Source organism: Mytilus trossulus, chromosome 8 (genome assembly GCF_036588685.1).
Source record: "Mytilus trossulus isolate FHL-02 chromosome 8, PNRI_Mtr1.1.1.hap1, whole genome shotgun sequence".
NCBI classification, from domain to species: Eukaryota; Metazoa; Mollusca; class Bivalvia; order Mytilida; family Mytilidae; genus Mytilus; species Mytilus trossulus.
In genome coordinates this window covers 11,306,969-11,321,380 of record NC_086380.1, presented here as the reverse complement: position 1 = coordinate 11,321,380, position 14,412 = coordinate 11,306,969, and the positions used below count along the sequence as shown (strand labels likewise).

The window sequence follows — 14,412 nt, the reverse complement described above, 5'->3', positions numbered from 1 at the left end:
TAAAGCTGATACAAGCAATGACCACTGCCCTTTCCTCGAACTTGATATCTATATCATTAACGGAAAAGCTGAATACTACAATTTATGATAAAAGAGATGATTTTCATTTCCTATCGTTACTTATCCATTTTTAGATGGTGACGTTCCCTTGTCACCATCTTACGGTGTTTATATATCTCAACTTGTACGATTCGCTCGTGTATGTAATAATGTCTTAGATATTAGACATTTATTCAAAAACCAGTTGTTGGCATGAAACGGGTTATGTTCTTCTCATATATGTTATGATGGTTTGATACTAAATCCCCAAAGGGAAGGATTGTGCCTGACATTCATATGATGAAATCATAATCTTTCAATCAGTTTGATTGAAGTCTGGAGCTGGCATATCAGTTAACTGTTAGTAGTTTGTTGTTATTTATGTATTTGTTGTCCTTTTGTTGTCTTTGGTTACATATTCTGACATCAGACTCGAACGACCCTGTTGGTGACCTTCTGCTGTTGTTTTTTCTATGGTCGGGTTGTTATCTCTTTGACACATTCCCCATTTCCATTCTCAGTTTTATGTTTGATTCAACGACCTTTTGATGGAGGGTATTATGTATACATTTACACTTTTGTTGTAATTTGCGCTGCAGGATTTTTCTAAGATTTGTATCATATATAGAATTCAAATTAGTTACAGATGCATTGAGACAATCAAATACAATGCATAAACAAATGTTTGTAGTTTTTAGAAAAGACGAGTGAAAAAGGCAAAACATGGGTTAATCTGAACATTTTAAAAATCCAGAATGGTCCGGTTTTTTTATGTATAGATCTTCTGTCGTTGCAAAAAGTTTATAAGTTTTGTAACTAACATATTTAGAATTTTGATTTTGAAAACTTTGAAAATGAGAAATTATTTGTGAAAAAAAATTGTGGTTAACACAATATTTGACCACAACAAGTAAATATAGTTTAGATAATTAAATAATAAATAAGCAAACAGTCACACGAGCTCATTTTTAAATGATTTTTATGATGTTTTAAACTAATTAATATTTTTGTAGAATTAACTTGAGTTTGTATTTTTTAATAATAAGTGGTTTTTATTGTCGTTTAATCATCATTCTTGAAGACTTCAGTGAATAATATTCTCCTTTCCATGTGTTCCAAAATATTCCTTGGGCCTGAGTAGAGTGACTGTCTCCTAAATATTCACCATTCAAATTAGAATTATGGCATCTATTAAACCACCATGCACCCTTAAACAATACTGCGCAGTTTCTAGAAGCATAGTCGTTTTTCTTGTCCTTCGTAGTAAACATCATGCCGTTGTGCAGCCCGTGATTAGCTTTCCCCATGCTATCTCCTATTTAGAAAAAAACAGGATCAATATATATAAAATACACAATGTAATTCAAAATAGTTTATCGAGGCAGGCAATCCTATATACTAGCTGAGCGAAAATAAATGTCTTCAAAAGGGTACGTTTTTTATTTGTGCCCATGAATTCGGAAATACAGTATACTAAATTGAATATTTAGTAATTGAGACCTACGGTGTAAAGATGTAGTCAGCTAAGACATTAGTAAAAATTATATTCAATGTCAGCTTCTTAATTGTAACGTTTGCTTGATATCGCTTCTTCTCAGATGTTTCTATATACTAAACAATTCTAAAAATATGTTAGAAAAAAAGTAAAATACCAAAAATACCGAATTCCGAGGAAAATTATAATCTAATCCTAAAGTTAAGCCCAAAAAAGTGCATCAAAATCATGTTGGATTAAAAATCAGCTTATCAGTTTCATCACTTGGAAAACATAAAATTTGCAAATAAATCTGTCACTTATTATAAAATTAAGAATGAAAATAGGGAATGTGACATAGAGACAACAACCCAACCATAGAACAGACAACAAAAGAAGGTCACAAATAGGTCTTGAATGCAGCGAGAAACTCCGCACCCGTAGGCGTCCTTCAGGTGGCCCCTAAACAAATATCTATACTAGTTCAGTGATAATGGACGTCATACTTAACTCCAAATTATACACAGGAAACTAAAATTAAAAATCATATCATACAAGACTAACAAAGGCCAAAGACTCCTGACTTGGGACAGGCGCAAAGATGCGGCGGGGATAAACATGTTTATACCTCTAGCCAATGTAGAAAAGTAAATGTATAACAAAAACAATAAACCTGTTCCATATCTTTACTTGCATCTAAAAATAGAGTAAGCTGGCTATTCGATATGAGCTTTGATCATTTTTGAAGGCCGTACAGCGACCTATAATCGTTAATTTCTGTGTCATTTGGTCTCCTGTGGAGAGTTGTCTCATTGATAATCATAACACATTTTCTTATTTTTATATTTTAACGACCCGTTGATATTTTAGGTCTCTCTTTACATGATTTTTTTAGAAAAAAATAATAGAATTTCTGTCTCAAAATGTGCATGTCTTTATAAAATTTTAGTCCGATCGTGTTCTACTATGTCACTATCGTAAAAAGATGAGACAATTCCGATCTATCTATCTGTAAAATGAATATGATACGTTTTAATTATTATAAATTTCATTAGCATAATCGATTATACGATTGTTTATTGTTTGCTGAAAATATCATAATTATATAGCGATATCATGTTTAGGAGATATAATTTTTTGGGGCTTTGTACCAAACTTTCACGTTTAGAAAGATACCTTTCTTAATGTCATTCGAAAAAAAAGAATAAGATTTCATACTGGGGTACACATCAACATACCCGGACAACTATTGCAACTTCAAATGTGCTCAACAAGGAATGACTGAATTATTTGTTCGGTCTATAAAGAAATCACATAAACAATGTGATGCGCACTGACTAACACGAGTAGCGTGTTATTTAAATTGTGCCCCTCATATTGTATATTATTCCTTATATAATTTAATTCTAAAAAGGAGTAATCTATGATAACGTTGGTGACTTCGCAGTCACATAACACGTTGCACTTCATATCAAGAAAAGTATGTTTTAAAAAACAGTAGACTGGCAAATTTGGTCATTTTTGTCTTCAAGTACAAAATATTTCATCAACCTATTTTAAACTTTGTTTTCAAAATGGTGATTGAATTACTTTTGAGTAAAAGCGTTTTAACGTTTAAAAAATGTGTAACTATACAAGAACTTTATAAACAATCAAACGGATTTTATATTTTATTTTTCAAATTTACCTCCAATGCACACGAATATATATACAAAACCTTGCAAATGTTTGTGAATAGTGTCAGATACAATGTAATCAAATGCAGTGCCTAATTAAAATGTTTGTGAAAAGTGTCGGATTCACACCTTGTATCAATCTAACTAGATAAAGCTTTCAATTTTAATTTCATTTTAATGATTATATACATTGTGTACTTGTATAATTCCGTGCTTGTTAAAACTGCTGTGAAATATTCTACACATTTTCTTTATTCAAAATCATCATATGCTTTTTTTATGCCCCACCGACGATTGTAGAGGAACATTATGTTTTCTGACCTGTGCGTCCATTCGTCCGTCCGTCTGTCCCGCTTCAGGTTAAAGTTTTTGGTCAAGGTAGTTTTTGATTAAGTTTAAGTCCAATTGACTTCAAACTTTGTACACATGTTCCCTATGATATAATCTTTCTAATTTTAATGCCTATCACGGTCCACTTAACATAGAAAATGATAGTGCGAGTGGGACATTCGTCTCCTGGGGACACATTCTTGTTTATATTCAAAATTATCATATGACATGTTGAAGTTATACCTGCTGTCCCGCAATATCCATTGATTTTCAAAATATAGTTTGTTGTTGCATTTCCGATACTAAATTCGCTATACTCTGCATAACTCCAATTCCCTTCAAAATCTTCAAGGTGGATGAAAAGTTTGTAGTTTCCAGAAGATGTAAGTATATTAAGGTATTTATTTCCTGTAAACATTGAAATAAAATTTGACATAATTTGAGTATGTCCATACTTGTTAATTATAGACAGGCATTTTATTTACTTTTCAATCCTATTATTTTTAAACTGCGCTTAAAACATCTTTAAATGTTCATATGATTGTATGATTCAATTTTAAAAGCAACTTTAATAAGAAAACAAATATCACCTAACATTAAAAAAAACAATAAAACGAAATGAATTTCTTGATCGAATTCTTTTTTCATGTGTTTTAAAAAAATGGAGAGGTATAAGTGTGTCGACTTCGTGAAATTACTTCAAAAATCTTCACGGGTTCAATTTGATAGCTATTAAAGTTCTATGTAAGATATAATCAATATATGTAAATATTCTATATGGTTATAATTGTCAACTCGATTCGTTGGCTACACAAATACATGAACATAAAATTGAGATAGGAAATGGGGAATGATGCAAAAGAGACAACAACCCGACCATAGAACAGACAGCAGCAGAAGGTCACCAACAGATCTTCAATGCAGAGAGAAATTCCCGCACCCGGAGGCGTCCTTCAGCTGGCCCCTATACAAATATATACTAGTTCAGTGATAATGAACGCCATACTAAACTCAAAATTGTTCACAAGAAACTAAAATTTAATATAATACATGTTTGTATTGTTGGGTTTCTTACCAAATAACTCTGGGTGAAATACATTTTGAAACAAACATAAAAATCGGTTCAAGTATTTCGTTTGGTAGATATCGTGTATTATAGCAAGTTTTGGGTTATACTGACTAAATCCATTTTAAGTTTAATATTCTTTATAGGTTTTAATTTGAATAAATCCATTTCTCTTATCTAGACTTAGGCAAAATCTAACTGACTATGCGGTATGGGGTTTGCTCATTGCTGAAGGCCATAGGGTGACAAAAATATATAAAGGAGTAGGTCTGGTAAGAACCGAATTTAGCCTCCAATTTCAGCTAGGTTCATCTGACGAAAGATTTTCACCACTTTTAAAAAATTTAAGTGCCTATTTCATTTGAGTCAATTAGTTTATGTGAAAGATTGTAACTGATCTAGTCATTAAAAACGATACGATTCAAGCTCAAATATGCAAAAATCTACCAAATATGCTAAAAAATGTCACTTTTCAGATGGTTTTTGTCAAAAATGAAAGTGGCCGCATCCGTGTTCATCGTCAACCTTTATATATGTCATGATTTTGTACAAAAATTAAAAAAAAAAAAACGTCATAAGATGTACCGCACACAATTCATTTTTGGTTGCATAGAAAAATCAATAGTAAATACACAACTAGTATCAAGATTTATAAATGTGAATATTTAGTTAATTACATAAATATGTACATGTATTACAAATTAAAAATTATATATGTGTAATAAAGAATCATTTAGAGAAAAAAAAAATTATAGGAAGACAAATCAAAATTTCCATTCATTTATGTAGGGAAATATTACATCACAAACTTTCCTTCCTCATTTTGTAATATTTGATTACCATGATAAGTTATAAAAATGAAATTAAAATAATTGCAATTAGTTTCATTAGAAACTGGACACATTGTGTATTATACTGAACAATCTACCATCTTAAGTTTAATATTCGTTAAAGGTTTTAGTTAGAAACAATTCATTTCTCTCTTATCTAGACTAAAAAGATATCTAATTGACTATGCGGTGTGGGATTTGCTTATTGTTGAAGGCCGTACGGTGAACTGAAGTTGTTAATTTCTGTGTCTCTTGGAGAGTTGTCCAATTGGCAATCATATCTCATCTTCATATTTTTGTATAATATAACAGAAAACCTCGTTACCGCACCATTTATCTTCGAAACAATTAGAGTGAAATTTTGTTAATTTGTTGCTACAATAAATGGATATTGACATATAGTGAGATAGTTATTTATGTAAAAAACTTTTAATAGAAAAACTTTTAATAACACTTTTAAAACAGAATATGTCTTTTTCACTCCTGTGAAAAATAAAAAATAAAAAATTGAAGATATGAAAATGTATTCTGTCATCTTAAATCTTACATGCATTATTTAATTATATATCGTGAAACAAATTGTTTTCTGCAAATATTAACTTTAAACTAGACAATTAGAATATTACAAATAATAACCTATACAACAAACGTGATGTTTTTGCTGACATTACTATACCAAACAATCACTTTACAAACTTTCTCCCTACAGGTAAAATAATTGTGTGCTCGAAAAGTATCACAATAAAGGTACCTTAACAAGCCGTATAGAATGAAGCACAAATATAATCTAATTAGTTTGAAGATAAAATTACCCAACCAAAACTCAGATTTCAAATTTCCAAAACCAATCTCATAATCCAACCATCCTTTGTAAAAATCGACAGTTCCATTCACTCTGCTTTGGAAAACCTTTGAAAAAATTATATAATACTATAACAATGAAATTAAATGAAACACTTTTTCGGCACTTGAAAGTAAAAAACATATTAAGTGTTTTCATTTGTTTCTTTTCTTGTGATTCGATGAAAATGTCGTGAAATTAACTATTAGAAATATTGACAGTCATTGCATTCGTTTGGTAAAGTGAACACCAACAAAATACAGTTGAGACGAATTGTCGATAAAAAAATAACTATGATCATTTTCTATACGAATATAATTCAATTTTGGATGTTACGTGTCTTTTTATTTGCTGACATTGTTTTGTTTATCAGCCCATAACCATATTTTTGTCGGGTGACTGTGACGTCATCAACGTTTTTTCATGATTTACTCCAGTTTAACATGTTTAATTAAGAATTAGATTATTAGCAATAACTGTAAATATTTTTTTCTGCCTATTCGAAATAACAGAGAAAAAAAATGTGGTGCACACTTAAAATAACCCGCTACGTGCATTACACAATGTGGTGCCTTTTTTATGTTACTTCTTCAAAGACAAAAAAAATATTACAGTCATTCATTCAATAATGATATAAGAATACAATAACAATAGATGATTAAAAATCTACGTCTTCACTAAACTTACAGTCCATCCAAATCCTGTTGTATCCATGTCACAGAAAACATCGAAGTTTTCATTTGCTGGGTATATTTTATATACCCCAGATTTGCTTCCTTTGGGAAGATCATTGCAGTCACGTGGACGAAGTTCTGGAAAACATTTTAAAACGTAATTTTGTTTTATGACTGAATAGTGACCTTATATATATCAGATGGTATATACCTATAGTACAAGACGAATGGATGAACGATGACTCTTTGTGTCAATAATAATTCACATGGCCCTATGAATCAGATGATCTATATATGTTCTAATTAGTTATCAAAGGTACCAGATTATAATTGAGTACGCCAGACGCGTGTTACATCTACATAAGAATCATCAGTGACGCTCATATCAAAATATTTATAAAGCCAAACAAGTGCTAAGTTTAGGAGCATAGAGAATCCAAAATTCCCCAAAATTGTGCCAAATTCTAACTTATGACATTTTTATAAAAATGTCAGATTCCTTTTCTTTCTTTATATGTGATCGCGTTGGTTTGTTTTGTTTATGTGACGTCACCGATGAAGATGACAATTTAACCATTTCATTTTTAATATGAAAGATATTGGCCATTTTACTTTTCTTATTAAGAACTTGTCTTTTCTTATTGGGAGTGGGGAAGAGGGTATTGGAAGGAAAACGATATGTGAGGAAGCATACGTGTTTTTTTCTTTTCAAGAAACCATCGAAAAGACAGGAAAAAGTTTCAAGTTCCCTACTGAAGACCAAAAGCTTTCAACCCCCTCTCATTTTCTCAATACTTTTTTTCGTTACAAGTAAGGGGTTGGTTGCTTGTGACGTCTGGGAACATTATTTGGATATATTGATAATGTTTTTATTCACATTTACCTCACATTCATTCACTTTTAACCTTTTTGCGACTTTCAAGTGATATGTTTAGCTACCAAATACATGTATCTACAATTGTGCAAAGTTTAGTGCCTAAATCATAAAACCCACAATTCTTCTAAAAGAATGCACGAGTCAGGTGGACTTGCTATGTTTAACTTACGTGTGCTGGTCTCTGATAACTTTAAAGGTAATGGAGCACAATAGTATCCTGTTGCCTTTGGCATACATCCCTCATTGAGTTTACAATTATTACCATTGCAATTGCCTGCTAAGTTCTGAAATTTGAAAGGACGAAAATTACATGAATATGAAAACTCTATTCTTTATATGTGTAAATTTCGCCCCGCAGAACGATACACATTATTTGAGCTGGGGTACTAAAATGGCATTCTCAAAGTGTTCGAAATGAACATAAGATATATCGTTGAAATATGACTGCATTAATTTGAAAAGATATTTTAATTGGACTATTTCTTTCTCTAAAAGATTAGTAATGCTTATAGTTTCAAGATACGCCGTAAATTTTGTATCCTTTTACAAATGTTTTAATCAGAGATATTTCTGAAGTTCTTCAATCGAGAAAAGAAATAAGGATTGTGTCACCGCGACAACAACCAGACCAAACAGTAGACAACAGCCGAAGACCATCAATGGGTCATATCCATTAATATCCAGCCCAAAAAAGGGACATTCACTGCTGCGGGCGGCTGAATTAGGACAGGTGCAAACAAATGCAGCGGTTTGAACTAGTTTGTTTGAGCAAAATTCTGCTTCATATCTTGACTAACATCTTCAAATGAATAATGAGGGTTGGTTAAAATAATGTGAATGTATTGGAGTGGTTCATAAGTGTTTCTCGTTTCTCTTTTTTTTTATATAGATAAGACTGTTTTCCTGTTTGAATTGTTTAAAACTTGTTATTTTGGGACCTTTAATAGCTTGCTGTTCGGTGTGATATAAGACTCTGTGTTAAAGCCGGTACTGTAATTGTCTACTTTTTACACATTGTGACTTAGATGAAGAGTTGTTTCATGGGCACTCATACCCCATCTTCTTATTTCTATTGACTGTATCCTTTATCTTAAGTCAATGGGATAGATCCTTTCAACATAGTCACCAGGTTTTGAATTATTTATTGAGAGAACATCATCAAGTGGAAAGACAAGTTACAGGACAGCTTACTTCTTCATATAACGTGACGGTACCCAAATTGCACCTATTTTGACAGTTTTTTTACCTACGTTTTTTTATGATCAAGAAACAAATGTCCATACTGTGTTTATTTTGCAGCCCTATCCTTCTTTATTGCAAAGGTACACCAATTTTAATTTTTAATCCATATTAAGTCATACAAAAATTGGTTTGAATCAACCTTCAAACTATCCATGATTCTGTAATGAGGAGTACCCAAATTGCATCCATGCTTAAATTCACATCGTAAAAAGTCTAATAACCGAGCTTTTGTTTAATTTCTTCAAATATTTTGAACAATTGGATATATGTCCATGCTTACTCTTCATATTTTACGTAATGGATACTTATAATATATTGTACTTGCTAATTTTAAAAAGATGACGTTTTGATGACGTCGCATGGTGACGTTTTCGTACATTTTGCTTTTTCAGTAAACAGTCCACCTGTTGATAAATACTGTGAACGTTTTGTGTATATCTTAATATGTTTACCTATGTTGAAAGACCGGGGTAGTATCAAATCATAAAAATACAAATTGTTTAGTATCTAGGAAATCTTGTAAGATTTTTGTTGCTATTTTTTTCTAAATAGGTGCAATTTGGGTACTCGGTGCAATTTGGGTACCCTTATGTTATACTCCATATGCAGGCGCCGCTTGCATGTTGATACATAGTAATTGAAAGTTCACGATAGGGAAGCTGGCAATTGTTTTGAAACATCTCTCTTGTCATAATGTTTTGTTTTTAAATGACCCTCATTGTTAATTTCCACATATAAGTAAAATTATGAGGCAGATATAACTGTACCTGTTTTTGTCAATTTTTTTTCAATGGAAGAGATGCGTTCAATATAGTCTCTCAATTTGAATTATTTAGTGTGATAACATCATTTTTTTTAGCAGTAAGTAAAGATAAATGATACTGCTAACTTCTAATCGTTCTCCGTTAGAAGTTACTGTATAAATTCAGCCTCATAGCAATAAATGACTGTTTGAATCAGAGTGATTTTTTATAGAGTAGAGTTTATCCGTCTGTAAGACAAGATACATGTCTAAACATGGCCTATTCTTTTTTATGAAACAAAACAGGACATTCTCTTTCAATTTGTCTTTTAGTATGGAATACCTTTGTATGTCAAAATAACTTTAGATATCGGCTTTATTGCTGATAAAAGGAGTATGTTCGATAAGGTCCAAAAATGGCCCCCTTTTTTAGCGTAAATTTCAAATTCCGATTTATCGACCAATATCAAGATAAATTATAGCTAATACATTGACTAGCTAGGATATAAACCATTTCGTTGAAAATATAACGTTTCTGCGTTTCATTATGACGTCACAAGTTGTACTCATGTTGATTTTTCAAGAAAAAATCAATGAAAATTGGTAAATTTCCATAGATAATTGGACAGGAAACATAGAGCGCATACGTCGACAACAAAGATCTTTTAAAATAATGTTTGTGAAGACATTTCACATGTCTTATTTGAATCTTAAGCTTGTCGACGCCTGCGCTCTATGTTTCCTGGTCATTTATGTGGTTGAAATGTAGCTGATTTTGTCAAATTTCACCAAAATCCCTTATTTTGACCCTTTTTGGATGTAAAAATCAACGTGTTTAGAATTAAACTTTGACAAAAACAGTTCTGTTTAATTTTCTAACTTGTCTTGAGGGCAACTTAGAACATTTATTGTCTTGTAACTATGAACTTTATAATTGGGGCCAAATATGACCCTTACCGAAATTACTCCTTTATGTTAATTATCAAGAAAGACGTTTTGTCGAGCACTTTTAAGACCAAACAATATACTGGTGTATGTGGAGACGCTAAGGTTCAGGTATCTTATATAGTACAGACATTTGGTTATCCAGAATTTCCTCTTTGGTAAGTGTTGTGGGGTTATATATAAAAGCAGAATGATGTGGTATTATTGCAAATGAGAGAACTGTCCATAGTTGACCAAATGACAAAGAAATATACAACTATAGGTCACCATACGGCTCTCAACAATGAGCATAGTCCATATCACATAGTCGGCTTTAAAAGCCCCCGAAATGACAAATGTAAAACAATTCAAACGAGAAAACTAACGGCCTAATGTATTAAAATTGAAAGAAAAACATATATGTAACACATCAACAAACGAATACCACTGAATTACAGGCTCCCGACTTGGGCTTGGCACATACATACAGAATGTGGCGGGGTTAAACATGCTAGCGGGATCCCAAACCTCCACTTACCTTGGGCAGTGGTGTAACAGTACAACATAAGACCGAACTATTAAAATCAGATGAAAACGCTACATAAGCTCATCAGATGTACACACACAGAAAGACTACAGAGTAGACATGGCCCGGGTAATTGTATATCTCAACAACAAAAAGACACCAAGTACAGATCTGAGAGTATTCCCTCTTGTTAAGTTTCCAAATGAATTGTCAATACTTAGTTCATTTATCAAGCAGTTAATATAATGTGATTTAAACACAAAAACGATGTTGTTTGAAGATATATCTGCGGGGGAAACAGCATATTTGTCATGAAGGTGGGACACTTCTTTGCAATATTTGTGTCTTTAAAGATTGAAGTAGCCTTGGTATTCATAGACCTATTTAGTTCGTTAATTTTGTTTTGTATCAACGACATCACAGCCTTGATGCATTCGGAAAGAGTAACTTCGTCTACTTTCTCGCATTTTACCTAGAGCCTGGCATACTCCTTGACTGAATCTGTCAGTATTTTGAAGTTTGGTTTCTATTTGATGGATTCAGGTTCACGATATTACGATCTTTGGATAACACATTTTGCAGAGCAATAGTTACTAACGTGTCCAGCAGGATTATATATGTGAATGGTGAACTAGAGCATGGGCAATCAGGGGGTTTGGACTTGAAATCGTCCATATTGAGATCCTGCTACACGTGTATGTAATTGAAAATGACAGTTGCAATTGCATTTGTTTAGGTCAAAGAAATACTATGAACAGACTATCTATCCAATAGGAAGGTATACTCGAGTGAACTGATTTGTGATGTGGGATATTACCTAAGTGACACAAGACTATGATAGTTATCAAAGGTACCAGGATTATAACACCATTCTATTTTTTTTAATGAGGAAACATTTCTGCTAAGTTTTATGTAAACATGTTTAGACGTTGTAAAAGTGAATACTTAATAATAGCAATAAAACCTTTGTTTATGGATTGAATTGAAAGAAGTAGGCTTTCAATGAAAATAACACCTTTGTTTGCAATTTTGTGCATCTGAAGCACTTTTTGAATTTACCTGCATCTTGAACTCCCCCAAAAAAACTATATAATTTGTAAGGAAGGGTATTATAATTTAATTTTGGATGTAACGCGTCCTCTGATTGGCTGATCGTGTTTTGTCTATCAGCTCGTAGACAAACTTTTGTCATATGACCGTGACGTCATCAACATTTTTTCATTATTTACTCCGTCTTAATATAGAATTATGAATTAAATTATAAGGAATGACTGTAACATTTGTTTCTGTATATTCGAAATAACATTATAAAAAAGTGGTGCACACTTCAAAAAAGCCCGCAGGTTATATTTTAAAAACATAATCATCAGTTTTGATGGTTGATTCATGAAATAAAACTAAGTAATGATAACATATAATTTGTAAATACCTAATGACATTCTACATTGTTTGTCACGAATCTACAAACCTTTTAAATGAAACTCAAACTTTTTTTTAGAATGCAATAATAATTAACTATCTCCGCTTGTCTTAGTTTTCTCCTATCCAAACGGGAATGTAAAATGTGAATTTGATTACTAGTATTTCGCGGATTTGTAAATATATTGCCACAATTCCAATGCATACATTTTTATATTTTCCTACACTCTACATTCTATACGGACATAGTTTTTATCCTGCAATTTAACATTGAGCCTACAAAAATATAGTTATTCTTAATCCCAATCCTTAAATTTGCTTTGCAATGAAATCGAAATGACTTCAAAACGGACCGAAATGATGACCCGAAATCAAACTGTGAAGTAAACAGTAATTTGAAAGGTCAGGAATATGACAGTTGTTACCCATTCGTTTGATGTGTTTGGACTTTTGATTTTGCCTTTAGATTTTTGATTTTCCTTTTTGAATTTTCCTCGGAGTTCGGTATTTTTGTGTTTTTACTTTTTGAACATAATCGTACGCTTGCAACAGAAGCAGGGTAGTATAAGACGATAAAAGGTCTAGTAAACGTTCATCGCTTCGCGTTATCTGTACACTTGTAGTCGTATAGTCGATTGGTCGATTGCGAGACAAAAGTGTATTACGCTATATCATCTACAGTTAAAACGTACTGTCCGAGAACTGTATAAAAAAATATTTTTCAAAAACTATAAAAAGGAAAACGTAAAAATATTATGTGATAACATAAACGGTACCAATTGTACTGTACCAGATGCGCATTTATGATGCAATATATATGCGAATGTTTTACTACATTTTTTTTAACCGTATTAAACTATATTTACCTCGGGGAAATTCGAGGACATTGCCAAGCTGTTTCCAACACTTTCAATGACTTCACAATTACTGATCCCCGGCTCATCATTATTTATCTGACAAGTTTTATTCCATGCTATAAAGTTGATGGATTGGCATAATTTAACTCTTGAGCAGAAGTGAGCACATATAGACCACATCGGCATTTCTACTTCAAACAGCACATGACCTGTATATATTCTGTCTTTTTGGTTTTTGATAACAACTATTTCACATAAAGCCGAAATAGAAAGAAAAACTAGTAAAAATGTCAAGCGGTACATATTTATCAATTGTACCATCACGAGAATTTATGGTACTTTCTATATTCGACGACTATTGCATGTTATCTGGTAGACATTGTTCATTGTGTAGCACTAACAAAATATGTAATAACCTTTAAACAAGACATTTGAAATTTTAATGTACACATATTATGAAGTTGATTGCACATTTCAAATTAAATGGGTTTCGATTTCTGATTATAACTAAAAATTTCCTCTGGGAATATTCAGAGTTTGTAATCAAACATATTCTACACTCTGTCAAAAAAAAACATCCAGTAGTCGGTTTAATTGAAATATGTAGAAATAGATGTTATAGTGTTACATTATTACATAGTTACAAAGTGCCAAAGTGATTGATCGCATTTTAATTTTGAAAGTTTTACGTAATATTGTACGTTTTTGCTAATTAAAATTAGATTAAATACATGCAGGATTCATATATAGTATCTGTTTATAAAAGCCTTTGTCAAAATAAAAGAAATTGATCACAGTTTTGTTTTAAAATCCTGTGATAACATAGTACATATTTTTTCAAATTTCGTATTTAATGTGTCTTAGTTTTATTTGACATGTAAATACTTAGTAAGTA

At 31.8% G+C, this 14,412-nt stretch overlaps 1 protein-coding gene across 1 annotated transcript; it reads right to left on the bottom strand.

Moving 5' to 3' along the window:
- Positions 1 to 1,091: 1,091 nt before the first annotated feature.
- Positions 1,092 to 13,703, bottom strand: LOC134727332 (microfibril-associated glycoprotein 4-like). The gene is made up of 6 exons (XM_063591711.1): positions 13,527 to 13,703; positions 7,977 to 8,091; positions 6,944 to 7,068; positions 6,228 to 6,324; positions 3,763 to 3,927; positions 1,092 to 1,354 (listed from the first exon to the last, which is right to left on the bottom strand). The coding sequence occupies exons 1-6, from the start codon at positions 13,701 to 13,703 to the stop codon at positions 1,092 to 1,094; spliced, it is 942 nt and encodes a 313-aa protein (XP_063447781.1).
- Positions 13,704 to 14,412: the final 709 nt, after the last annotated feature.

Excerpts from the sequence above, each read along its gene's own strand:
- LOC134727332 (XM_063591711.1), bottom strand. The coding sequence starts at position 13,703 with ATGCCGATGTGGTCTATATGTGCTCACTTCTGCTCAAGAGTTAAATTA. Across the intron at positions 7,069-7,976 it reads GTTATCAGAGACCAGCACAC|AACTTCGTCCACGTGACTGC; the intron begins GTAAGTTAAACA and ends AATGTTTTCCAG. Across the intron at positions 1,355-3,762 it reads TGGATATTGCGGGACAGCAG|GAGATAGCATGGGGAAAGCT; the intron begins GTATAACTTCAA and ends TTTTCTAAATAG.